The sequence below is a fragment of the Babylonia areolata genome, chromosome 20 (assembly GCF_041734735.1).
Source record: "Babylonia areolata isolate BAREFJ2019XMU chromosome 20, ASM4173473v1, whole genome shotgun sequence".
Classification (NCBI taxonomy): Eukaryota; Metazoa; Mollusca; class Gastropoda; order Neogastropoda; family Buccinidae; genus Babylonia; species Babylonia areolata.
The window spans coordinates 4,899,741-4,925,926 of NC_134895.1; the positions used below are offsets into that span (position 1 = coordinate 4,899,741).

Below are 26,186 nucleotides of genomic sequence, written 5' to 3' on the forward strand. Positions count from 1 at the left end.
GCAGGTAGTATTTATTTATTAAGACATCTTGCCACAGCTCATATTCTTGAAGCTCTGTGCGCTTTAGTATCATATCAGTCAGGAATCCTTTGACCTTGACAGGCTTGAGATACTGAGCAACATCTTTGGTGGTGAAATACCCAACAACAACACTAAGCACAAGAGCATTGGGAATGATGGGAAATCACAGAATATCATTGGTGGCTACAAAACAAATGGCTTGATTAAAATAAAAAAAGTTTCTGGTTTTAGACACTAAGTCTATTCTTTCATGATGTACATGAAAATGGCTAACAGCGAAGTGAGAGCTGTATTATCAATGGTTTCTCCAGTCAATGGGAAATCATTTACAGCTTAGTCTTTTGTGAAGGACTATGACTCTCAAACTAGAAGGCAAATTTGCACTGGCTCTTAGTGCTGCAGCCTTGTGGGCTAGTTGGCCTTTGGGAACCATCCCAACGCCGACTGTCCTAAAACCCTCTTGGCCGAGAGAGTGGGGATGTAACCTGGGCAAGACACTCTCCACTATAATCAAATTCTAGCCCAAATAGTCGGGACAGCAGTTGCCTCCTCTGCTGTTCTGATGGTCATAGTCGGACACAACTGACTATCATATATATATATATATATATATATATATATATATATATATAAACTGCCTAAACTCAGCCATGTGAGATATTGTCAGTCTCACACATTCTCTCTTTGTCATTTTCTCTAATGCAATGAGGAATGAAGAACCAAGAAAATGTTATCTTTTGAGGCCCTGTTGGGGTACAGGACACAAATCACAATGTTAATATTTTCACAATTACAGTCATTAGTTTACACAAATTCAGTACTAAACATAACCTATCCCATCATTTAACAACTTTTTGTCTTTTGATCTTGGATTCGAACTTTTGTTAAAATTGACTGATTTTGCAGGTCAGGAAATTTGAACAGTTCATTATAAAATGAAAACAGACCCCCATCACACCCATATATCACAGTTATGACAAATACATCATTCATGTTATTACTGATACTTATACAGCGCCTATCACAGACCGAACTCTGAGCACTTTACAGTCATTTGCACAAAACGTCAACAGGCTAGCTGCTGGGTAGAACCAATTGACAGCTGTCTTTAGTTTGCTCATCATGTGTTTCCTGTGCCATTCGGTCATGCTTCAGTCATGCACACACACACACACACATACAGACACACACACACACACACAGACATACACACACACAGACATGCACACACACACACACACATACAGACACACACACACAGACATGCACACACACACTCATACACACAGACATACACACAACACACACACAACCATGTCATGGGGGAATCATGAAACTGACCAACTTCATCTGGCAGATTAACCAAGCCACCCCAACAAAGCAAATCCAGCTGCCAACATTGACAACCTGATTCCCCCACACGTCATCCACCTCAAAGTGACCTGACCTCTCAACATCTGATCATGACAATGTTTCTGACTTCAGACCAGTCACTGTGGCCAAGTGGCTTCCGTCATGGACTGACAACTGGTAGGATAGGTGTTCAAGTCCCATCAGAGGTGGGGGGTTTTTTGTGGTCCGTGGCCGGCTCCTACCCAGAGCTTAGTGTGCTGGACCACGCAGTGGGTCATCCACTTCATGGATGTTACTTTAGGAGTGTTGCTCAAATTTCCTGCGCAACACAGCAGGTGTCTGTATTTGTCAGCCTGGCTAATGCTGGGATACGTTATGAGAGTACAGCCTTGTCAAGTGGTCCCAAACCTAAATGACCCCCCACCCCCCCCCCCCCCACTGCAGCATTGTGATCAAACTTATTCTTCTTCGTTCGTGGGCTGCAACTCCCACGTTCACTCGTATGTACACGAGTGGGCTTTTACGTGTATGCCCGTTTTTTTTTTTTACCCTGCCATGTAGGCAGCCATACTCCATTTTCGGGGGTGTGCATGCTGGGTATGTTCTTGTTTCCATAACCCACTGAACGCTGACATGGATTACAGGTTCTTTAACGTGCGTATTTCATCTTCTGCTTGCGTATACACACGAAGGGGGTTCAGGCACTAGCAGGTCTGCAAATATGTTGACCTAGGAGATCAGAAAAATCTCCACCCTTTACCCACCAGGCGCCGTTGCCAAGATTCGAACCCGGGACCCCCAGATTGAAAGTCCAATGCTTTAACCATTCGGCTATTGTGCCCGTCTATTGTGATCAAACAAAATGTGTCAAACTCTGAGGAACCACCACCACCACCACCAACAACAGTTCTGGACCTGAGTGTGGCCACAACAGGCAGGGGACCAGAGAGGTGTTCAAGAAATGCACGTTTCTAGCTGTAGCTGGAAACCGCTGTCCATGGTCGTGGCCCATCTGATGCATGAGGAGAAGTTTGCCATGCTCACTTCAGCGTGTGCTAGGTCTCCCCTGGTGACGTCTCCTCCGGCGAATCACCGAACGCTGTTCCGTAAGCAGGAGGCAGGTGCAGACCCACCACCGGTCCCACACTGCTCAGCCACTTCACCAGGTAATACCTGTCCTCACACACAAATACACATACACATGCATACACATACACAGACCCCCACACACACACACACATACACCCACATACACAGACACTGAAAAACACACATACACCACACACGCATGCACACACACAGAGAAAAACACGCACTCACCAACCCCCCGCACCCTCCCACCCACACACACACCACACAAACACATGTATACACATACCCAGGATCACACACACACACACACACACACACACCGCACATGCAAGCATACACATACACCAAAAAACACCCACACACATCCATTCACACACATACACAGATAAGTGTCAGTTCCAATAAACAGAAAGGGCATGTGCAAAACGATCACAACTGCATAAAAATAGCTCTGCCAAACAGTCAACACTACATAAAAAATAACTCTGCCAAACAGTCAACACTACATAAAAATAACTCTGCCAAACAGTCAACACTACATAAAAAATAACTCTGCCAAACAGTCAACACTACATAAAAATAACTCTGCCAAGCAGTCAACACTACATAAAAAAAATAACTCTGCCAAACAGTCAACACTACATAAAAATAACTCTGCCAAACAGTCAACACTACATAAAAAAATAACTCTGCCAAACAGTCAACACTACATAAAAATAACTGCCAAACAGTCAACACTACATAAAAAAATAACTCTGCCAAACAGTCAACACTACATAAAAAATAACTCTGCCAAACAGTCAACACTACATAAAAAATAACTCTGCCAAACAGTCAACACTACATTAAAAAAATAACTCTGCCAAACAGTCAACACTACATAAAAATAACTGCCAAACAGTCAACACTACATAAAAAATAACTCTGCCAAACAGTCAACACTACATAAAAATAACTCTGCCAAACAGTCAACACTACATAAAAAATAACTCTGCCAAACAGTCAACACTCCATAAAAAAATAACTCTGCCAAACAGTCAACACTACATAAAAATAACTCTGCCAAACAGTCAACACTACATAAAAAAAAAATAACTCTGCCAAACAGTCAACACTACATAAAAATAACTGCCAAACAGTCAACACTACATAAAAAAATAACTCTGCCAAACAGTCAACACTACATAAAAATAACTCTGCCAAACAGTCAACACTACATAAAAAAATAACTCTGCCAAACAGTCAACACTACATAAAAATAACTCTGCCAAACAGTCAACACTACATAAAAAAATAACTCTGCCAAACAGTCAACACTATATAAAAAAAATAACTCTGCCAAACAGTCAACACTACATAAAAAAATAACTCTGCCAAACAGTCAACACTACATAAAGATAACTGCCAAACAGTCAACACTACATAAAAAAATAACTCTGCCAAACAGTCAACACTACATAAAAAATAACTCTGCCAAACAGTCAACACTATATAAAAAAATAACTCTGCCAAACAGTCAACACTACATACAAATAACTCTGCCAAACAGTCAACACTACATAAAAAAATAACTCTGCCAAACAGTCAACACTACATAAAAAAATAACTCTGCCAAACAGTCAACACTACATAAAAATAACTCTGCCAAACAGTCAACACTACATAAAAAAAATAACTCTGCCAAACAGTCAACACTACATAAAAAAATAACTCTGCCAAACAGTCAACACTACATAAAAATAACTCTGCCAAACAGTCAACACTATATAAAAAAATAACTCTGCCAAACAGTCAACACTACATAAAAATAACTCTGCCAAACAGTCAACACTACATAAAAATAACTCTGCCAAACAGTCAACACTACATAAAAAACAACAAAATTAAATGATAGTTCATCACTTCTCTCCTGAACACGGGTGGCTCATTTCTTCTTTCAAACGATTGCAAACTATTGCTTTTCTTTTGCTCTGTTCTCTGACATGAAGAAACACGGGCTCAATCTGTCCCCCCTGGGATGTGGGCGAAGAGTGCTCATCTGCTTGTTCGTCCTCATCCGAAGACAGGGGCTCCCACTCTTGTTCGCAGTCCATCCCCTGCTGGGTGCCATCCCAAGTGGATGTACCCACTGGGGCGTCCTGTGAGCTGTGGTCAGCCCATCGGGATGAGCTGGGACGATCCCGAGCCGGGACCATGGCCGCCACTGTTATGTCCTTGACACCTGAAGCAGGTGGGGAGCGTGTGGACCGTAGGTCCAACCATGCTTGGGACGGTGGGTGCCACACCTTTTCAGAGAGGGCGTCCCTGGATGCAAGAGTGACCCACGAGTGCTGTGTGGGGACAAACACCCACTCATCTCACTGTAGGACCGAGGGCTGGGCAGGTGGGGACTGCCGGCTCCGCCGGGCCGAGTAGGGCCCCTGAGCAGCCGTCGGTCCTGACAAGGAGGCCGTTGTGACCGTGGTGGTCACCTGTGGGTTGACAGAGGCCCGATTTGTGGACAGAGTGGCAATATTGGTCGAGGAACTCGACCTGACCGACAAGAAGTCGATCCCACTTGTCGGGGCTGTGTGTGTCACCCTGTGAGATGTGCTGGGTTGGGTCCGGTGGGGAGCGGACAAGGGGCTGGCCCTTGGTGCTCCCGGCAACCCAGTGTGCATCCTAGATGCGCCCCAGTACGGGTAGAATGGGGGTAACTACCCGTGGGCACCAGCCATACTGTGACCCAAACCCCAAGGGTCACTGGTGCATTGACCTCCATGAAGGGAACAACCTGGCCAAGTCGGAGGGAGGTCAGGTCCGACTTGGGTGTCAGTCCCGCCCGAAGACGAGCGGGCTGACTGCCCGGAACCGCCTGACACGCACGGGCCTCCCCCAGCAGGGGAGACCGGCCGGATAGCGGGAAGACCTGCAGAGCAGGTTGCCACGCGCCCCGAATCCCCTCCCGTGGGGAGACTGGGGTGGCTTGGCCCGGGGTGGGCAAAGTAGAGATCCCCCCCCGGAACCAAATTTTTCTCCCCCCCCAAAAGGAGGTGGGGGAGGGGGGTCGACAGAGAAGGGAGGAGGGGGAACAACAATGGGGCACGTGAGGGCCGTCTCCGAGTGGGGACCCGGGTAATGGCCGGGCGCGGCCTCCCCTCGGGAGTCCGCGCCTAGCTGCGAGTCCCCACAGCACGGAGATGACTTGCCATTCCCCCTTCTCCCTGCCTCGCGCTGGGACACCTCGGGAGGCGACGCTCGTACCTCTTTCCCCCCGGTCCCCTTCATGACCGTTTTACTGGTACGAACGTCGCCTCCGCGATCAGCGTCTAACGACGCATCGCCGCGGTCCGTATCGGGAGGAATCATGAGCTCCGGGCCTGGGAGAGTCTCTTACCGAGTCTCAATCCCAGCATCATGATTCCCTGCCTTCGTGGTATGGCACACGAGGCATGGAACCCGCGCTTAGGCACCCAGCGAAAATCCGACCCCCAACAGAGAAAGGAAAGACAGGATCGACTTAGAGGCAGAAAAAATCGAACGAATCGAGGGTGCCGAGTCGAATCGAGTACACAGAATGTAAGAATACAATAAACACAAGCCGCATGCAACAAAATAAGGCCAAAAGGATACGCTGAACAGCCGAAAAAAGCGTAAGACGAGACAGAGCGTAAACCTGACAAGATGGCGTGGAGAGCCTTGGCCAAAGGAATGATTAAGCGCTTATAGTTTTTAGAGGCGTTTGATTGGCTGAGAGCGGTGGGCCCATCTTTTCACTGTTAGCCGCGCGAAATTTGGCCAAGCAGAGCAAACCAATAGGCCTAGTTTGCATCAGTTTGACATGGTACAGTATATGACACCAAAAAACAGTTTAGCACAAACACACACTTATGTCTTGAAAGATTCCCAACAAACTGCTGTTGCTGACAAACTTAAACCAGCAACAGTATTGATCGTATGTGAGTGTCACGCTGCCACATGCGCTCCACTTGCACACACATACAGCAAACTCCTGACGCTCACACAATCTCTCGTTTCATCCGGTGCGGACAGATATCGGAAGAAAATCAGGATTTTAACTTCCCCATTCTCATATCTAACAGGGATTTTAATTATCAAATAACAAATGCAATTTAATAAAACAAATTAATTAATCAAATTCACACGCAACAATGGTTCCACAGTTCAGTAAACCATGTGAGCCACACGCACAACACTTGATCCACAGTTCTGTCAACCACGTGAGTCACACATAAAACTGGTTCCACAGTTCAGTAAACCATGTGAGCCACACGCACAACACTTGATCCACAGTTCTGTCAACCATGTGAGTCACACATAAAACTGGTTCCACAGTTCTGTCAACCATGTGAGTCACACATAAAACTGGTTCCACAGTTCAGTGAACGGTGTGAGCTGCACACACAACACTAATTCCACGCTTCAGTGAACTACATGATCCACACATAAGATCATATGAAAGTCACCGGCCGTTCAGCAACAATTGCAAAAACAACAAATATCCCAGCACACAACACTGGTTCCACTTTAAAGTGAACTATGTGATCCGTACACAACACTAGTTCCACAGTACAGTGAACAACGTGATCCACACACAGGATTGTAAGAAAGTCGCTGAACGTTCAATAACAATCGCCATGTAATAATTTTTTTTTTTGATGACGTTATTGCATTGCGTCATAATTATATCTACGCCATACACAGAGAAGGAAAACAAAAGCATACAAACTACAGCCATTTTTACATATCTCTGCACGCTCAAAATACAAACACCTTTCTATGTTAATAAACAGAACCACTAAACTATTTGTCACACACGTTTGTGACACCAGACAAGGCACCACTGGCCACAAAGATTGTTACTGATTTTTTTAAAAATCACTCTCACTAAACCACTGCTACTAGAGTGGCTACAATCCATAGATACAAACTCAATCCATCTTTGGCCAAATAGCTCATGTCAATATGTAGTAACAAAATTCATCCAGACACAACAATACACCTGACAATGTGCACATTACACCTTGTGCACCTGACCTCATATATATCAGTGTGCACCTACACCCTGTGGACATGACAGTGAGTGAATGTGTGTTGGCGTGTGTTTTAACTCTTGCTAACGTTTATTTAAATAAAATCTTTAAAAATTCTTTGAAAATTACAAAGATAACTTCTCAAAGACAATGCAGCTCAGTTTTTGCTGCTCTCCCACAGAAAAGAGTGTCATCACAGTCAAGAAGGGAGAATACTGATCAATGCTCTCCCAAAGGAAAGAGTATCATCACAGTCAAGAAGGGAGATAACTGATCAATGCTCTCCCACAGGAAAGAGTGTCATCACAGTCAAGAAGGGAGATTACTGATCAATGCTCTCCCACAGGAAAGAGTGTCATCACAGTCAAGAAGGGAGATTACTGATCAATGCTCTCCCAAAGGAAAGAGTGTCATCACAGTCAAGAAGGGAGATTACTGATCAATGCTCTCCCACAGGAAAGTGTGTCATCACAGTCAAGAAAGGCGAATACTGATCAATACAACACAGTTTTTGCTGCTCTCCCAGAGAAAGGAGCATCACCACAGCCCAGAAGGGAGATTCCCATGTCTGAAACGATGAAAACCATAATCTGTTTTAAAAACGAGCATAAACTAATCTCCCACTAGCTGTTAACACTACAGGATTTTTTTTTCTTCCCTAAAATCATATTTAATTTAACATACTCACCTTGACCTAAAGGTGCTGACTCCAGCAGGGGTTTGATTCCTTGTCCTGTGCAAACTACTACCCCACTGAAAGTGGAAAAAACGAAAGTAGAAGCGGCAACTTACCTCCCCGCCCCACCCCCAACCCCTCATTATATCAACACGCTCTCAGTGCTGGTGACAACTTCTGGGACACCCTTATCTGCTGCAACATATTACTGTATTTCCTGTCTTGTGTTTGGCAGCAAAAGAAACATGAAGGACAATCTGTCCTGAAATTATGGTTATTCAAACATACTTTTCCGAGACCCATTGGTGAAGACTCTGGCAGGGGTCTATTTCCTCTCCTGTGCAAACTAATACTACTACTCCCTTACAGAAAAATCGAAAGCAGCTGCGGCTAGTAGCCTCCTTAATTATATTACCTCTCTTCTGTTCTCGTGTACAACATCCTCGTTGACAACAGTTTAAAATCACGGAACTGAAGCATCCAAGAATGAGAAGAAACAGGAAGTCATGATGGTTTTTGTCAGCAGCACTGCTGTCCTCAATTTTGTGGTACACACGTGATGACTGACCTTTTATCCTGAGGATGACTGACCTTTTACCCTGAGGACAGGACAGGATGACTGACCTTTTATCCTGAGGACAGGGATGACTGACCTTTTATCCTGAGGACAGGGATGACTGACCTTTATCCTGAGGACAGGGATGACTGACCTTTTATCCTGAGGACAGGACAGGACAACTGACCTTTTATCCTGAGGATGACTGACCTTTTACCATGAGGATGACTTACCTTTTATCCTGAGGATGGCTGACCTTTTATCCTGAGGATGGCTGACCTTTTATCCTGAGGATGGCTGACCTTTTATCCTGAGGACAGGATGACTGACCTTTCATCCTGAGGACAGGACAGGATGACTGACCTTTTATCCTGAGGACAGGGCAGGACTTCTATCCAGAGGGCAGGGATGACCTTTTATCCTGAGGGCAGGGATGACCTTTTAGATGACCTTTTATCCTGAGGGCAGGGATGACATTTTATCCTGAGGGCAGGATGACTGACCTTTTATCCTGAGGGCAGGGATGACATTTTATCCTGAGGGCAGGATGACACCTTTTATCCTGAGGGCAGGATGACTGACCTTTTATCCTGAGGATGACTGACCTTTTATCCTGAGGACAGGATGACTGACCTTTTATCCTGAGGACAGAACAGGATGACTGACCTTTTATCCTGAGGGCAGGGGACCTGGGACATGAGCGTGGCGGTGTGACAGGGGTGCAGCATGAAGAAGGGGCTGCCCAGGAGGGGATGTTCCTGAAATCACACCACCCAGCCCACAAGTTCACATCAGGTTACCTTTCATGCTTGTATAGCGCCTAGCGCCTGTCCTCCATCAGAGAACAAGCTCTAAGCATTTCACAAGCACGGCGTCATTTGCTTACCTGGGTAGAGCCAATTGAGAACTGCCTTTAGCAGTCATCCTTTGTTTACCATATCATTCACACACACACACACACACACACACACACACACACACACTCGTGCATATTACAGTAGATTTTGACAGGGACAATTCTCATTGCCATGGCTTTTTCACATGCACTATGATACGATAGTCAGTCGTTTCCAACCATGACCATCAGAACAGCAGAGGAGGCAACTGTTGTTCCGACTATTTGGGCTAGAATTTGATTATAGTGGAGAGTGTCTTGCCCAAGTACATCCCCACTCTCTCGGCCAAAAAGGTTTTAGGACTGTCGGCGTTGGGGTGGTTCCCAAAGGCCAACTAGCCCACAAGGCTGCAGCACGAAGAACCAGTACAAATTTGCCTTCTAGTTTGAGAGTCATAGTCCTTCACAAAAGACTAAGCTGTAAATGATTTCCCATTGACTGGAGAAACCATTGATAATACAGCTCTCACTTTGCTGTTGGCCAAATTGTAAAACTTATGTCAATCTGTGATATAAGCCGAGTGTTGGGCCATAAATGCATGCCAGACACAGGACCTAAGTCTATCATCATTATATCCAAATGACTAGTGTCAAGTAGATCTAGATCTACAAGTAATCCCACTCTGGGAGGGACGCTCACCCAGTCTGGCTCCACGACAAAGCCTTTATTGTCGTTAGTAGGGGGCTTAGCAGGTGGTGTCCTAAGTACGTTAAATCAGAACAGGCACCACTGAACACCACCGAAGTGATTCAGCTGCAGTGCAGGTTTTCCTCTCGCGTGTGGCCTCCTGGTGACCTAACATCAATGGTTCCCTGCAAACTGCCAACGCTGGAACTGTGACGGACGAACCCAGGTGTGGCCGTGTATGGGGGAATCTAAATGAGCAGCATGGGAGTAATGCCACTGAAACGGTGCAGATGATGGGGCAGCAAAAAAAAAAAAAAGTAATGTGAGTGAGAAACCTCCCTAATATCATTCGCCGGGGTCATCAAGGACAAAAGTTATGAGCAAAATGGCAGCGGTGATGATGATGCTGGCAGCTGTGTGCCATGGGAGGAAACAGGATTGCTGATACCAGCATTTCAGAACTCATGTGCACATTGTGCCATGCTACTGTTGATAGCAAAAATATGCTTGTAGGCAGATAAAAAGAAGAAGAAAAAGGTGTGTCACTTCAGTGATGTGCTCTCCCTTGGGAGGCAGCAGCCCACATTTCACAAAGAGCAATCTGTTGTGACGAAATGTAATACACTACAATATAATGTAACAGAACGTAATGTAATATGATATAATGCAATACAATATGTGTATGTGTGATGTGTGCGCATTAGCATACTTTGTGGAGGATGCATGTGTACATGGGTGTGTTGACTGTAGCCCATCTTTATTTCAATCATTTGCCTTCTGTATACGTTCCATTTTATTATATTTCAATTTTATTAACCTCAATTATTTGTTTATTTTATTGAATTATCTAATTTAATTTTTTAAAGAAAATGTTTTATAGAAATGTAGGGTACGTTCTCAGCGCATTGGGTATGTAGGCCAAGGTCACGCTCATGCTCCTCTTTTTTTTTTCTTTTTTTTTTTTTTTTAAAGCAGGTATGGTGTAGTAGTATGTATGGACCAGTCCACTCAGTCTGACATCTCCTTGATGCTGAAACTAGGCACACCATCCCAGTGAAGCGGCTCAACCACTGAGTCACCCACACAGTCATTCTCACCTGCTGTGTCAGCGTGGCCCACTTGTGGTGGTGGAACCTCTGCTGGAATTCATGGGGCACTCGTCTCCACACCTCTTCCAGGCTGAGTCTGCTGCCGTCTGCACACAGTGCGTGTCAGAAAACGACAGGTTGGAGAGCGTCCAGAGGTGTGGGGATCTGTCAGCACAGTTCAACGCTTCCTTCAAACTGAAACTGGGTAGCCACTCAGCACACAACCTGTCTTCCACACCGCAGTATCTTTCTACACTACAGTATCTGTCTTGCACGCCACAGTACTCATCTTGCACATCACAGTAGCCGTCTTGCACACCACAGTACTTGTATTGCACACCACAGTACCTGCCTTGTACATCATATTTCTGTCTTGCACACCACAGTACCTGCCTTGTACATCATATTTCTGTCTTGCACACCACAGTACCTGCCTTACACATCATATTTCTGTCTTGCACACCACAGTACCTGCCTTACACATCATATTTCTGTCTTGCACACTACAGTACCTGCCTTGCACATCATATTTCTGTCTTGCACACCACTCAGCACAGTACCAGTCTTGCACACCACAGTACCTGTCTTGCACAGCACAGTACCTGTCTTGCACACCACTTGGCACAGTACCCGTCTTGCACACCGCAGTACCTGTCTTGCACACCACCCAGCACAGTACCTGTCTTGCACACCACTCAGCACAGTACCTGTCTTGCACACCACAGTACCTGTCTTGCACAGCACAGTACCTGTCTTGCACACCACTCAGCACAGTACCTGTCTTGCACACCACAGTACCTGTCTTGCACACCACTCAGCACAGTACCTGTCTTGCACACCACAGTACCTGTCTTGCACACCACTCAGCACAGTACCTGTCTTGCACACCACTTGGCACAGTACCTGTCTTGCACACCACAGTACCTGTCTTGTACACCACTCAGCACAGTACCTGTCTTGCACACCACAGTACCCGTCTTGCACACCACTCAGCACAGTACCTGTCTTGCACACCACAGTACCTGTCTTGCACACCACTCAGCACAGTACCTGTCTTGCAAACCACAGTACCTGCCTTGCACACCACTCAGCACAGTACCTGTCTTGCAAACCACAGTACCTGTCTTGCACACCACTCAGCACAGTACCTGTCTTGCAAACCACAGTACCTGTCTTGCACACCACTCAGCACAGTACCTGTCTTGCAAACCACGGTACCTGTCTTGCACACCACTTGGCACAGTACCTGTCTTGCAAACCGCAGTACCTGTCTTGTACACCACTTGGCATAGTACCTATCTTGCACACCACTCAGCACAGTACCTGTCTTGCACACTGCACAGTACCTGTCTTGCACACCACAGTACCTGTCTTGTACATCACTTGGCATAGTACCTGTCTTGCACACCACTCAGCACAGTACCTGTCTTGCACACCACAGTACCTGTCTTGCACACCACTCAGCACAGTACCTGTCTTGCACACCACTGCACAGTACCTGTCTTGCACACTGCACAGTACCTGTCTTGCACACCACTGCACAGTACCTGTCTTGCATCACTCAGCACAGTACCTGTCTTGCATCACTCAGCACAGTACCTGTCTTGTACACCACAGTACCTGTCTTGCACACCACTCAGCACAGTACCTGTCTTGCACACCACAGTACCTGTCTTGCACATCACAGTACTTGTCTTGCACACCACTGCACAGTACCTGTCTTGCATCACTCAGCACAGTACCTGTCTTGCATCATTCAGCACAGTACCTGTCTTGTACACCACAGTACCTGTCTTGCACATCACAGTACTTGTCTTGCACACCACTGCACAGTACCTGTCTTGCATCACTCAGCACAGTACCTGTCTTGCATCACTCAGCACAGTACCTGTCTTGCATCACTCAGCACAGTACCTGTCTTGCATCACTCAGCACAGTACCTGTCTTGTACACCACAGTACCTGTCTTGCACAGCACAGTACCTGACTTGCACACGTTAAAGAACAGGACAGGAACGGAGTAGCTGTGGCTGTAGACCACGTGGTACTGACAGCGAAGAATGCCGGCTGATGGCGCTGCCGCTGACGGCTGAAGGCAGCTTGGGTCTGGCTCCTGAAACACCATCGTCACACTTTGGCCTTCACTCCGAAAGGAATTCATTTCATAAGATTACGCTTAATCCAGTAAACTTACTGTGTGACCGACTTGGGACAGGCTCCTACTGTGTGATCTGCAGGTGCAGACTTGAGACAGGGTTCCTTTCTTTCTTTCTTTCTTTTGCGTTCGACAGCTACGCAGTCAGGGTCGAAGTCCGAGGGATGCCACAAACTCGGACATCCGGTGAAGATCGGCTGCCGTCCCCCAGAGCTTGGTGTTGAGGTCAGCACCCCCAGGCCAGGACTGCTGCCGCATCTTCTCATACAGGGGGCAGTCTTGGAGAATATGGGATGGGGTCTGGTCAGCCTGGCCGCAATCACATAGGGATGTGGCTGCCACTCCAATCCTCTTCAGGTGTACTCGGAGGCCGCAGTGTCCTGTGTGAAGGCAGTAGACGGTAGTCTGGTGTCTCCTCTCCAGTGTCCTGATGGGATCCTGGTGTGCCTGGTAGCCTCCGTTCAGGGTGACCCATCTTCTTCGGAATCTGCTGCGGAGGAGAGTTTTTGCTTCCACATACGTGGCAGGAATGGTTGGCTGTGTGAGCTGGCTTCCTTCCTTAGCAAGGTGGTCTGCACCCTCGTTGCCTGGGAGGCCTACATGTGCAGGCACCCACTGGAGGGTCGTTGGGGCTGTTTGGGTAAGGGTTGTGAGGGAGGCCTTATGGGACTGGATCAGTGGACCAGGATCAGGGGAGTCAAGGGCCTGGAGTGTGGACATGGAGTCAGTGAAGATGGAGATGCTGCCAAGGGGCTTTCCACAGGAGGAGAGGAATTCTGCTCGGGACAGGCTCCTACTGTGTGATCTGCTGGTGCAGACTTGAGGCAGGGTTCCAACTCCTGTTCTGTGCAAACTACCAGTACTGCCCCAGTTCACTTCATGTTTCTCAAGGAGGCGTCACTGCGTTCGGACAAATCATATACGCTACACCACATGTACTAAGCAGATTCCTGACCAGCAGCACAATCCAACGCACTTAGTCAGGCCTTGAGGGGGAAAAACCCATAAACAAAGTCATCAAATTATTGAATAAATAAATAAATACCACCAAAAAAAAGAAAAAAAGTGAGCAAATAGATGAATAAAAAAAAAATTAAATGTAGGAAAAAAGATTAACAATGACAACAATCAAAAATAAACAAGTAGCAAATAAATGTAAATAAACACTCAGTCATGAACACACACACTCACACACACACATTCACACACACACACACACACATACAAACACACACACACACACATGCACAACAGACACACAACAAACAATATGAAATATGCAATCTCACAGATATGAAAGCACACACAAATGTACACAGGCCCATCACAACACATAAAAGCACACAAGCCCCAACAAACACACACACACACACACACACACACATAATGCCACCGATTTTCCACAAGAGGTGTGGGAACAGATCTCTGATGCCATGAACCCCGACTTATATGGAGAAATCGAAAGTAGCTGCAGTTATATAATGTACATATAGTGACCTACTTTCGTATAATTCATCACATGTGTGACTCTTTCTCAGTTCATCAACAGTCACATTCTGGCAAGTAGCCCCCACTCCAGAACCATCCCTTAACTCAGTATAGCCAGTCCTCTCTTCTCCTCTACACAGACCCCTCGGATGTCCAGTGGGTGTTTGAATGACCCAACCTTTAGCTTCCGTCGTCAGAATTGTGGTATTCTTTGTCAACATTCACGTCTTCAGTATAAGAGCCTTCCGCTTGCAATATTTTGATGATGGTAATTGGGGTGAAACGCTGTTAACGCCGTCTCTTTCGCCGTTCGTATGGAAAGAGTTAAAATTTGGAATCAGAAAAACCACTATCTCATGCACTGAAGATGCAACTTTTGCAGGGCACAAACGGTATCACACCATCACTTGTTCTCCCTCAGAAATCTTTGCCAGAGCTACGGGAAACAAATGAACCAAGCCAGACAGAAATCAACCCCCCCTCAACCCCTTGCTGCCACAACAGGTGAGTTCACAGTTGTACCACCAGCCAACCTCGTGAGATGAACTGAATCAAAATGAACTGAACCAGCCTCACACAGAGACCAGGATCTGAAACCATAGCCCTGACTCCTATCTCTTTTTCACAGAAAGTCTGGTAGGAAAACAGGAAACAGCTGCTTGAAAGAGAAGGCGAACTGAAACAACACAATGTGCTGGACTGTTCACATGATTCATTTGTGTGGGCTAACTAATTCACTTGAACTTTTATTCATAGAAAATGGAAATTAATGGTTGGTGTTCTTCCACATTCTTAATTCATTTGGTTACTACTACTAGCTGAATGTTGACACACATACATGATACAGTGATTTTTGTGATAGTTGCCTGATAGATTTGTTGAGAGTGACATTATGTATACATCAGTATTGACTAAGTGAACATCTGTGTCCATGAATATGTGAATGTGTGAGTGTGTGTGTGTCACTGTGTGTTCACGTGTGTGTGTGTGTGTGTGTGTGTGTGTGTGTGTGCGCGCGCGCGCGTATGTGTGTGTGACTCAATGAAAACTTTAATGCTAAGAATAAAAGTAACATGAATACCTCCACTGTCCTGTCATCAGCAAGACAGATGTCGGATTCCTGGCAGGAAGTGATTTGACATGGACTGCAACTGTTCTCTTTCACAAGCACTGTTTTCTCCAGGAAAAGTTCACTGGCATCTCTCTGTTCACATTAAAACACACATGTATGTATGTGATTTTTGATAATCTCACACACACACACACAAACTCATACAAGCATACATTAGCACTTGCACACACACACACACACATATATATATATACACACATGTAATGGGTGCATGAACATGTATACATGTAAGCAAACACAATGTATCCCCGCGCGCACACACACACACAGACACACACACATGCGCGCACTGCAGTTCATGCACACAGACACACACATAAATGTGGAACATAAGACTGATCCCTATGTGCGCACTTACATACACATACACACACATACAAACACACACACATACATAAATGTGGGCACATCTGGCTGATTCCTATGTGTGTGCACACACACATAGCACAAATTTTACCATTGCTCACATGCACACACTTACTGACACTGACACACAACCACACCCCAGATGCGCTTATATTTTATAAACACACACAAATACACACACACACACACACAAACAGTTTACCACTGATCTCATTCACATACACTGATACTGACACCCCCAAATGGCCGAACACAGACACACACATACACACTACACAGACACCAGCTCTTTTTACCATCGCTCACATTATACAGTTGACATCAGACACACATTCCTCTAACCCCATCCCACCCCCTCACACACAAGATCTTCATCTCTGTCAACGTTGTGTCAGTGCTGATATTTATACTTTACTACCATATTCCCACATTTTCTGACACCAAAATGGAATGTCAGCTGTGCCGCACAGGATCATTCTCATGTCGGAGGCCATAAATTGAAATGAACAAGTTCAGGAAGAAAAGTGGGCGAGGAATATGGAAGATGGGTAATCAGTTCATGCAGTTTGCCACTGGTCTTAGAGAACACCAAAAATTTGCCACTCACAGAAGAATTCTTCACGTCCCATGTATCATTCATCATGGCAGAAAATTTGGCAAAGTTCATTGCAAGAACATTAAATTCGTCCAAAGAAATCGAACCTGCCGCCATTTTCATCCGATCAAGCAACAAACACGGGGAAGTACACATTGTACATGCATGAACACATCGAGCAGACCAGTCTATTTCTAGGGGGTGCAGCATATCTCAGAAAAATATTTTCGTTTATATTACCATAGCAGTAAATGATGTTGCTCTTAATCGTTAACAGAGCAGACTGAAAATTCAACGATTCTTCTTTTCCGGGGTATTCTAAAATGATAAGTTTTGGTTCTTTATTGTGTTGTTGTTCCATCGCAGCGGCTTTCTTTTTGCATTTGGACACGTCCAGTGCTACACGTCTTCGCGGCACACCACGTTTTTATTGAGCCGTGGCGTTTTATGTGGGTCAATCCACACCACCCTCGCCGTCTGTCTGTGTACACGAAACTTGGTACGCTGACGAGAAGGCATTCACTTATTATTGCTATGGTTATTGTCCGGCGTTGTCGTTGTAGTTTTGTTGTTGTTGTTGTTGTTGTTTCTTTATTTGGTGAGAAAGGGTGGACTGAATGTTTTTGAAGACATCCGTCAGTCTCTGTGTCTGCTGCTTCCCCTCTCTCTGTCTTTGTACATCTCTCTCTCTCTCCCCCCTTCTCTCTCTCTCTTTTTGAGGCGGGTGAAACTGTGTGACTCACAGAAAGTTTACTTCACTCAACTCTTTTTCGTCCGTATTCCATTTCTTGTTCTGATTTTTTTTTTTTTTCCTCTCTTTTTTTTTTTTTTCCCCTCGAGAAGGGGGGGTGGGGGGTCAGTCGAGTGGTATGGGGACAGAGAAAGGCTGGGTGATGGTGATGGTGAGTGCAGGCCAAGGGGGTGGGGGTGAGAGAGGGGGTACTGTGTGGGGATGGTAGAGGTAGGGGGGTGGGGTGTGTGAAGTAAGAGGAACTGGGAGAATGCTGCACAGAAATCGATCATGAAGCGTGAGGACATTATCGATCTCTTGTCAGTTACGTCACTTTCCATATACAGCTGTCTGTCTCGATCTGTCTGTGTCTGTCTCCTGTCTGAAATATCGATCTTTACAATGTTACATCACTTTCCATTTACATCTCTCCATCTAGCTGTGTGTCTCGATCCGTCTGCTTACGTTGTCTGTCTGTCTCTTTCGACCGCTTGTTGCGTGTGTGGGGAGGGGGGGGGGGGTGTATGTGTGTATGTGTTTGTCTATGTCTGTCTGAAACTTTGTCTGCCTGTCTGTGTCTGTCTGTCTGTGTTTGTGACTGAGGGAGAGTGATGTATGTTTCTTCGTGTGTGTGTGTGTGCGTGCGCGCTCATATATATGTATATGTCTGTGCGTCCGCACGTGCACGAGCGTGTGCATGTGCTATAGCAAAAAAAGAAAAAAAAGATGGGGTCAGTTGTTGGGAGGTGGGAGTAATGTGCGCGCATCGTGCGTGAAAATGTGTACACCCATCTGTACGTGTTTGCCATCACGTTCGCAGCGCTGTGTAAGCGCGCGTGCGTGTGCATGCGTGTGTATCCGTATGATATGAACTTGACATGCCGCCTAAGAGCTACGTTTTTAAGTGTGTACGTCCGGTTGAGCTCTCTTATTTCAGACAGCAATAAGTATGGCAGCTGAACGCAAAAGAAGAGCACTTTTGTCTTTTTGCAATCCTTTGGCGAACACGTCTATGTAGCTGTGCCCAACTTTGCTGCTTGTGGGAAGAGGAAAAGAGAAGTAAATAAAGATCGTACAAAACCCAACTCGGAAGTCTGAGAGAGAGAGTGAGTTTGTGTGTGTGTGTGTGTGTGTGTGGTGTGTGTGTGTGTGTGAAGGGGTGGAAGGGATGGGAATGGGAGTAGGGGTGAGGTTGGGGTGTAAAGGGGGTTTGAAAAGAAAAAAAAGAGGGAGGGGAGGGGTGAGCGCCGAGGTGGAGGGAGCTGATCGGCGCTACGATCCACAGGCGCCTGAGAGCAATACATAAAACTCTATGCACTCGGGATCATCGTGTCGTTTGGACTGTGAAGAGTCGAACGTTAACGTGTGTGAGTGTTCGCTTGTGTGTGCATGTTATGCATATTTATACATCTCTCTCTCTCTCTCTCCCTGTCTCTCTCTCTCTCTCCACAAATATATATATATATATATATAGATACAGACAGATATGTGTGTGTGTGTGTGTGGGTGTGTGTGTAATAAACAACAACAACAACAACAAAATAATAATAATAATATACATTGCACCTTTCCATGTAAAAAGTATCGCACTGTACAACTTCTGTAAAAACCGACGTCTGAGCATGCTCTTAAACACTCACCAGCACGTCAGCTTACTAACCAAAATCCTGCATAGACATCCAACCAGTTTAACACTAACTGATGTACGTACCCACACACACACACACACACACACACACACACACACACACACACACACACACACACACACACACACACACACACACACACACACATCCGCACGCATAAGCAATAGGCCTATAGCTATTTTTATTACGTTTAGGTTTTCCTGCTTTTAGAACTGGTACCACTATCGATCTTTTCCATATCTGTGGTACACTTCCAGATATCCAACATTTCTGATATATTTTGTGATGGAAAATGATACATTTTTATGGGATGTTTTTTTTTATGATCTCATTTGATATTGCATCGATGCCAACGGATGTCAGTAAACTAATGGAAAAAATAGTCCTGCTGAGAATACTAATTTACTGTGAAAAATACAATATCATTCCAGTGAACCAGGCAGGTTTTAGAAAAGGAAGATCAACAGTCGAATACCTAGTAAAAATTACAACTCAAATAAAACGTCAGTTTGCCCTCAGAAAAAGTGTCTTGGCAACGTTTTTGATATTAAAAAAAACCTACGATCAGGTTTGGCACAAACGTCTGCTATACAAACTGAAATCAGTCGGAATATCTGGTTATCTCTATGGGTATGTAAAAATCTTTTTATCTAATAGAACTATCCAAGCAAGGGTGGGAACACATTATTTTTTGCCACATAAACTTGACATGGGAATTCCACGGGGTTCAGTTATAGCCCCTATACTTTTTGATATTCTTATTCAGGATCTCCCAAAGGTATTGTCAAATCGTGTAGTTATATAGTACAGTATGTATGCTGATGTCATTTGTATGTGGATGGGTGTCACTCTAAAAAAGTCAACCCCACAAAGAGCACAGAATTATATACGGCGTTTGTATCAATCTGATCACGTAACGTAAGGCTGTGTGTGCGCATTTATTGTCAATACTGTGTTTGAATTCAAGAAAACTACCAAGTCCAAAGAATTTGCGTATCGTGTATTCGTACAAAGCTTTTGCCAAAAGTTGGTAAGGAAATGTTAGGTTTACTTTATGCGCACGTAACGTAAGGCTGTGTGTGTGTGTGCATTTGTTGTCAATACTGTGTTCAGTTGAATTCAAGAAAGCTTTTTCTTCTAATCTAGAAAGGGTTTCTTTCATCTCTCATGCAGTTCTTGTTGTTTCTCCTCACGGTAGCAACCGAAAACGTCTACCCTCCCCCCCCCCAACCCCTTCTGCGCCACCCACTACTCACACACACAATGATGCATGCACGTGTGTGCCTATATGTATGTATGTATGTATGCTGTATATATGTACATATGTCTATATGCCTGTCTGTCTGAATGCATGCATTTATATGCATGTATATATGCCAGTATGTATGTATGTATGTATGTATGTATGTATGTATGTATGTATGTATGTATTTGTTTGCATTTGTAAATTTTCTTTTTATCACAACAGATTTATTTGTGTGAAATTCGGGCTGCTCTCCCCAGGGAGAGCGCGTCGGTACACAACAGCGCCACCCATTTTTTGTATTTTTTCCTACGTGCAGTTTTATTAATTCCCATCGAAGTGGATTTTTCTACAGACGTTTCCCAGGAACAACCCTTTTGTTGCCGTGGGTTCTTTTACGTGCGCTAAGTTCATGTTGCAAACGGGACCTCGGTTTATCATCTCATCCGAATGACTAGTGTCCAGTCCACCACTCAACGTCTAGTGGATGGGGAGAAAATATCGGCGGCTGAGCCGTGATTCGAACCAGTGCGCTCAGATTCTCTTGCTTCCCAGACGGACGCGTTGCCTCTAGACCATCACTTCACATCGTATGTATGTATGTATGTATGTATGTGTGCATGCATGCATGTAGTGTATGAATGAATTATGTTGATGTAGATAGAATGAAATAAAACCAGCTAGGCACCGTTATTACTGTCTCGATCAGTCACGCTTCACACTTTTCAGATAACTACACCCCCTCCCCCTTAACACACACACACACACACACACACACACACACACACACACACACACACACACATACATACATACATTTTTCCCCCTTCAAATTCAACAAGCAATTAGGTGATCTGCTGCTGGCACTGGAGCATTGACAGACGAACCAACATTGGACGAGCCATATTATATGATGGCTATGAATGAGGGAAAGTGGGATGAACGAAAAGGTGGAACTGCACCCTGCACCGAGATTTCCAGAACTTGAAGAAGCATGAAAAAGAAGACTTATACAGCGATCCCTAAATACCATGATTTTAATTCGTTATAATCATCTTTTATTAGCCCTACATTTAATTTTACACATGTCATATGTTTAATTCCTTATATATTTATCATAACATATTTGTCTAAGTAGAAGCTGTGCCGCGTTGGAAACACTGTTGATATACTACAAGTTGCTGGGTTATTCTGTCGTATGAGTTACTCTCTAAGACATTTCATCCTCCCTCCTCATAAATTCCCATTAATGTAACTAAAGCACTCTTTTCTTGCTTTGGCCTCAGCGTTGATCAGCATAGAATTATAAAAGTTTTCTGCACATCAACGTTCCCAAGTTACGTTTTGATCAAGAAGTATATACTGAGATCCACAACTTGAAAGAAGATATTCGCAATATTCGATAAAAACAAACCAGCGAAAAACTGTGAATAGAAAAAGAACAGAGTCTGCCTTTCCATGTTTTGAAATTTCTGTAAACAAGTTCAGGAAGGAGGAGGAACGCCGCTGATAGAAATCAACAAGAAAAGAAATGCTTCCTTTCAAGTAGCTATGGAAGGTTCAGATCAAACCAGATAACTGGCAGCGAGCCAATGCTTCTTTGTCGTCGGAACACACCACGAACAGACTGCAGGGTTTCGAGGCACCCCATGCAGGCTATATTTAACCAGCCAATGGCGGCTCGCCGTTTGACAGGTCTACTTGATGTTGGCAAGGCAACGGGGTCAGTGTCGTCCTTGATGGCTTGACAGGTGAAGTGACACTAGATTCAGCATGTACGCGAAAGGGAAAGGATCTTCAGTACCCTCAGACGCCCAGGCGAGAGAAAAGTATGTACTTTATCCATGTGCTATGTAATATCATTGGTTGCATATGTTTTCATTGCTCTGAACATCTCTTTCATTCAAAGTATGAAGATTCTTTGTACTGCGCTCTCCACCTGCTTCTCAGAGATGCCCCATTCAAACCCACGGCTAAAATGGCTGTTCCGGTTATTAAGCACACAGTTGCTGTCCTTATGTTTTTGCCCATATCTTTTTCGTTTGTGCGTTTATTTATGTCATAATTAGTTTGTATGATCAAGACTGCATTAATTGCAATTGACAAAAAATATGTGAACGGGAAGGGAAAAGAAAAATCGAATTTTCCATGATTTACTTTTGATGTTTTGATTCGGGCACTGTCCAGCGAATGCCTGAAGATGTTTGTATCAACTGACAATACCCCTGTCCTATTGCAGGTTAGCCTTGTACGTGTACGAGTACTTGTTACATGTCGGGGCTCAGAAATCTGCGCAGACTTTTCTCTCGGAGGTGAGTAATGGTTTATTTGTGCACTTTAAAGAATGCCAGTTCACATAGCACGCTGTTCTAATGGCGGAACGAACATTTCCGGTTGTCGAAAGGCTTCACGTGTAGTGACTTGTAGCGTCTTAAGTTAACGGTAGCTTTGTTGTGCTTCACAGTGTTTGGGAAGGAGGGGAAAATAATAACGAAGGCCTTTGACCCCTATTCTTTCTCTATCCTCCCTCAGTGCTTTCAGACTGCTGTCCTCATCCTTTTCCCATTGTCTGCAGACTGCAGCCCCATCAGCCATTCCATGACCACACTCCGGCATCATCCGCCTTCATGATGTAGAGCTGGAGTGTGTATATATATATATATATATATATATATGTATATATATATGTATGTATATATATTATCTCTCTTAATGGTGTCAGGCACTTGGCAGCTTTCCATCACAAAATTGACATATGTTTATACTTACATCAGTCATAGGTTAGGTCAAAAGAAATTGTACTGTAGTCAGTTTATGTAGATTTTAGTGTGGCAAATTCTTGCAATGTTCAGAAACAACAACAACAACAAAATTAAAAAAAAAAAAAAAAGTCTCATTCATTGTGTGATGACTCAGTGATCATAAATTCTGATGCTACATTTATTCTGGCTAGAGCTGATCTTGAGCCTGACTTAGCTTAAGAAATTATGATTGCTGAGTCATCAAACAATAAATGAGAGGCATTGGATCATATACTAAAGAACTGGAAGTTTCAGTCTTCTGAAGTTTTTACTTGCACAACAAGACTAAGAACTTTCATCTTATCCTGCCACAACACCGGTAATCCGAAAATCAGTGCACAGTTCTGTATTGCTTTTACTCTTGTTTAAAAGTAGTGTTTGCATGACCCATACATATGTCTTTTGTTCCTGTGTTGCCCAGATTTCTTTCTCTCAGGCTGCTTTACATTTTCAGATTCTATCAGAAAAGAAAACATAGTCATTGATAAAATTTGGTCAGTCCCCCCCCCCCCCCCCCTTCTTCTCTCCTCCCCACCCTTTACGTTCTCCTGTTTAAAGCTGGGTTTTCCATGCATAAGATGGCACAGTCTGCAGTCGCACCTACCAGTTTTTGGTTTTGTTAAACTGGCTTGCACAAAACATATTTTTGATGAAAAAGGTTCAGTAACTTCTGACTCATCCTTTCTCACATATCTTGGCCAGTCTGCTGGCTCAGATTCTGTCTGTAAAGTCCATGAAGAATTATGTAAAGTTTTGAAGTGTCTGTGTTTGGTTGAAAGCTGAGAAAGGCAGTCCGATCAGTCAGGTTTGGTGCCAGAGCACTGCTGACATAGCAGGAGGGAAAGGTTTTCTGCAGCCTCTGCATACAGCTTGAGGGGATGGCAGAGTTACCTGAATTTTGTTTTATTCAGAAGTAGGGTCTATAGCATGATTGAATGCGAGATGGAGACATTTCAAACTGAATGCAGTTTGCCATTAAAGTGCTGCCACTTGGCATGCAGTAAAACTAGAAGGCTTTGTGGAACTGTAAAATGAATGAATGAAAATTTAAAAGGAAAAAAGGAGAGGAGAAAATAGCTGATGTGTAACAGGAACTTTGGGAGTTTGAATGGATTTAGGAAGGGGAAAAGTCTGTAACTTTTTGTGCTCACTCTTCTGGAACCAGAACCCAGCAACTGAACTGTGTCAGTCTGACACTCTCTCAATCCTGTTTTTGTCTGTGTCAGTCTGACATCATCCTGTCTATGTGTCTGTGTTGGTCTCTCTCTCTCCATCCTGTCTTTGAGTCTGTTGGTCTGACTCGCTCTCGCTCTCTGTCTCTCTTTGTCTCTCTCTGTCTCTGTCTCTCTCTCTCTCCATCCTGTCTTTGAGTCTGTGTCACTCTCTCTGTGTCCATCCTGTCTTTGAGTCGGTGTGAGTGTGTCAGTCAGTCTCTCTCCAAACAGTCTTTAAGTATGTGTGTGTCAGTCTCTCTGTGTCTGTCTGTCTCTTTGTCTGTCTGTCTGTCTGTCTCTTTCCATCCTGCCTTTCTTTGAGTGTGTCAGTATGACTCTCTTTCCTTCCTGTCTTTGTGTCTGCTTGTGTCGGTCTCTCTCCACCCATTTGAGAGTCCTCTCTCTCCCTCCCTTTCTCTCTGTCCATCCTGTCTTTGAGTCTATGTCAGTCTCTTTCTGTCCATCCTGTCTTTGAGTCTATGTCAGTCTCTCTCTGTCCATCCTGTCTTTGAGTCTGTGTCACCACTCTCTCTGTCCATACTGTCTTTGAGTCTATGTCAGTCTCTCTCTGTCCATCCTGTCTTTGAGTCTGTGTCACCACTCTCTCTGTCCATACTGTCTTTGAGTCTATGTCAGTCTCTCTCTGTCCATCCTGTCTTTGAGTCTGTGTCAGTCTCTCTCTGTCCATCCTGTCTTTGAGTCTGTGTCACCACTCTCTCTGTCCATCCTGTCTTTGAGTCTGTGTCACTACTCTCTCTGTCCATCCTGTCTTTGAGTCTGTGTCAACACTCTCTCTGTCAATCCTATCTTTGAGTCTATGTCAGTCTCTCTCTGTCCATCCTGTCTTTGAGTCTATGTCAGTCTCTCTCTGTCCATCCTATCTTTGAGTCTGTCACCACTCTCTCTGTCCATCCTGTCTTTGAGTCTGTGTCACCACTCTCTCTGTCCATCCTGTCTTTGAGTCTGTGTCAGTCTCTCTCTGTTCATCCTGTCTTTGACAGATTGAGTCTGTGTCAGTCTCTCTCTCTCCAACCAGTCTTTGAGTATGTGTGTCCCCCCCCCTCTCTCTGTCTGTCTGTCTCTTTCCATCCTGCCTTTCTTTGAGTGTGTCAGTATGACTCTCTTTCCTTCCTGTCTTTGTGTCTGTTTGTGTTGGTCTCTCTCCATCCATCTCTCTCCCTCCCTTTCTCTCTGTCCATCCTGTCTTTGACTGTTTGAGTCTGTGTCAATCTCTCTCTGTCCATCCTGTCTTTGACAGTTTGAGTCTGTGTCAGTCTCTCTCTGTCCATGCTGTCTTTGAGTCTATGTCAGTCTCTCTGTGTCCATCCTGTCTTTGAGTCTGTGTCACCACTCTCTCTGTCCATCCTGTCTTTGAGTCTATGTCAGTCTCTCTCTGTCCATCCTGTCTTTGAGTCTGTGTCACCACTCTCTCTGTCCATCCTGTCTTTGAGTCTGTGTCAGTCTCTCTCTGT

At 44.8% G+C, this 26,186-nt stretch overlaps 1 protein-coding gene and 1 pseudogene across 4 annotated transcripts in view; one reads left to right on the forward strand and one right to left on the reverse strand.

The window, feature by feature from the left end:
* Positions 1-15: 15 nt before the first annotated feature.
* Positions 16-17,217, reverse strand: LOC143294772 (ubiquitin-like-conjugating enzyme ATG10). Of its 3 annotated transcripts, none has more exons than XM_076606248.1 (6): positions 17,090-17,217; positions 16,066-16,188; positions 13,325-13,454; positions 11,352-11,449; positions 9,398-9,489; positions 16-2,547 (listed from the first exon to the last, which is right to left on the reverse strand). In XM_076606248.1, exons 1-6 carry the CDS (start codon positions 17,198-17,200, stop codon positions 2,430-2,432), a joined length of 672 nt encoding a protein of 223 aa, XP_076462363.1. In that variant the 5' UTR covers positions 17,201-17,217; the 3' UTR covers positions 16-2,429. The 3 variants fall into 3 exon arrangements, with proteins under 3 accessions (XP_076462363.1, XP_076462364.1, XP_076462365.1); XM_076606249.1 differs by lacking the exon at positions 17,090-17,217 and adding an exon at positions 16,901-17,024; XM_076606250.1 differs by lacking the exons at positions 16,066-16,188; positions 17,090-17,217 and adding an exon at positions 14,998-15,527.
* Positions 17,218-22,456: 5,239 nt separating this feature from the next.
* LOC143294914 (single-stranded DNA-binding protein 3-like) overlaps positions 22,457-26,186 on the forward strand; it is a 139,046-nt pseudogene continuing 135,316 nt past the window's right edge. The window contains exons 1-2 of the transcript XR_013056967.1: positions 22,457-22,528; positions 22,939-23,011. The product of XR_013056967.1 is annotated as a single-stranded DNA-binding protein 3-like (transcript). The remainder of the gene's footprint in view (positions 22,529-22,938; positions 23,012-26,186) is intronic.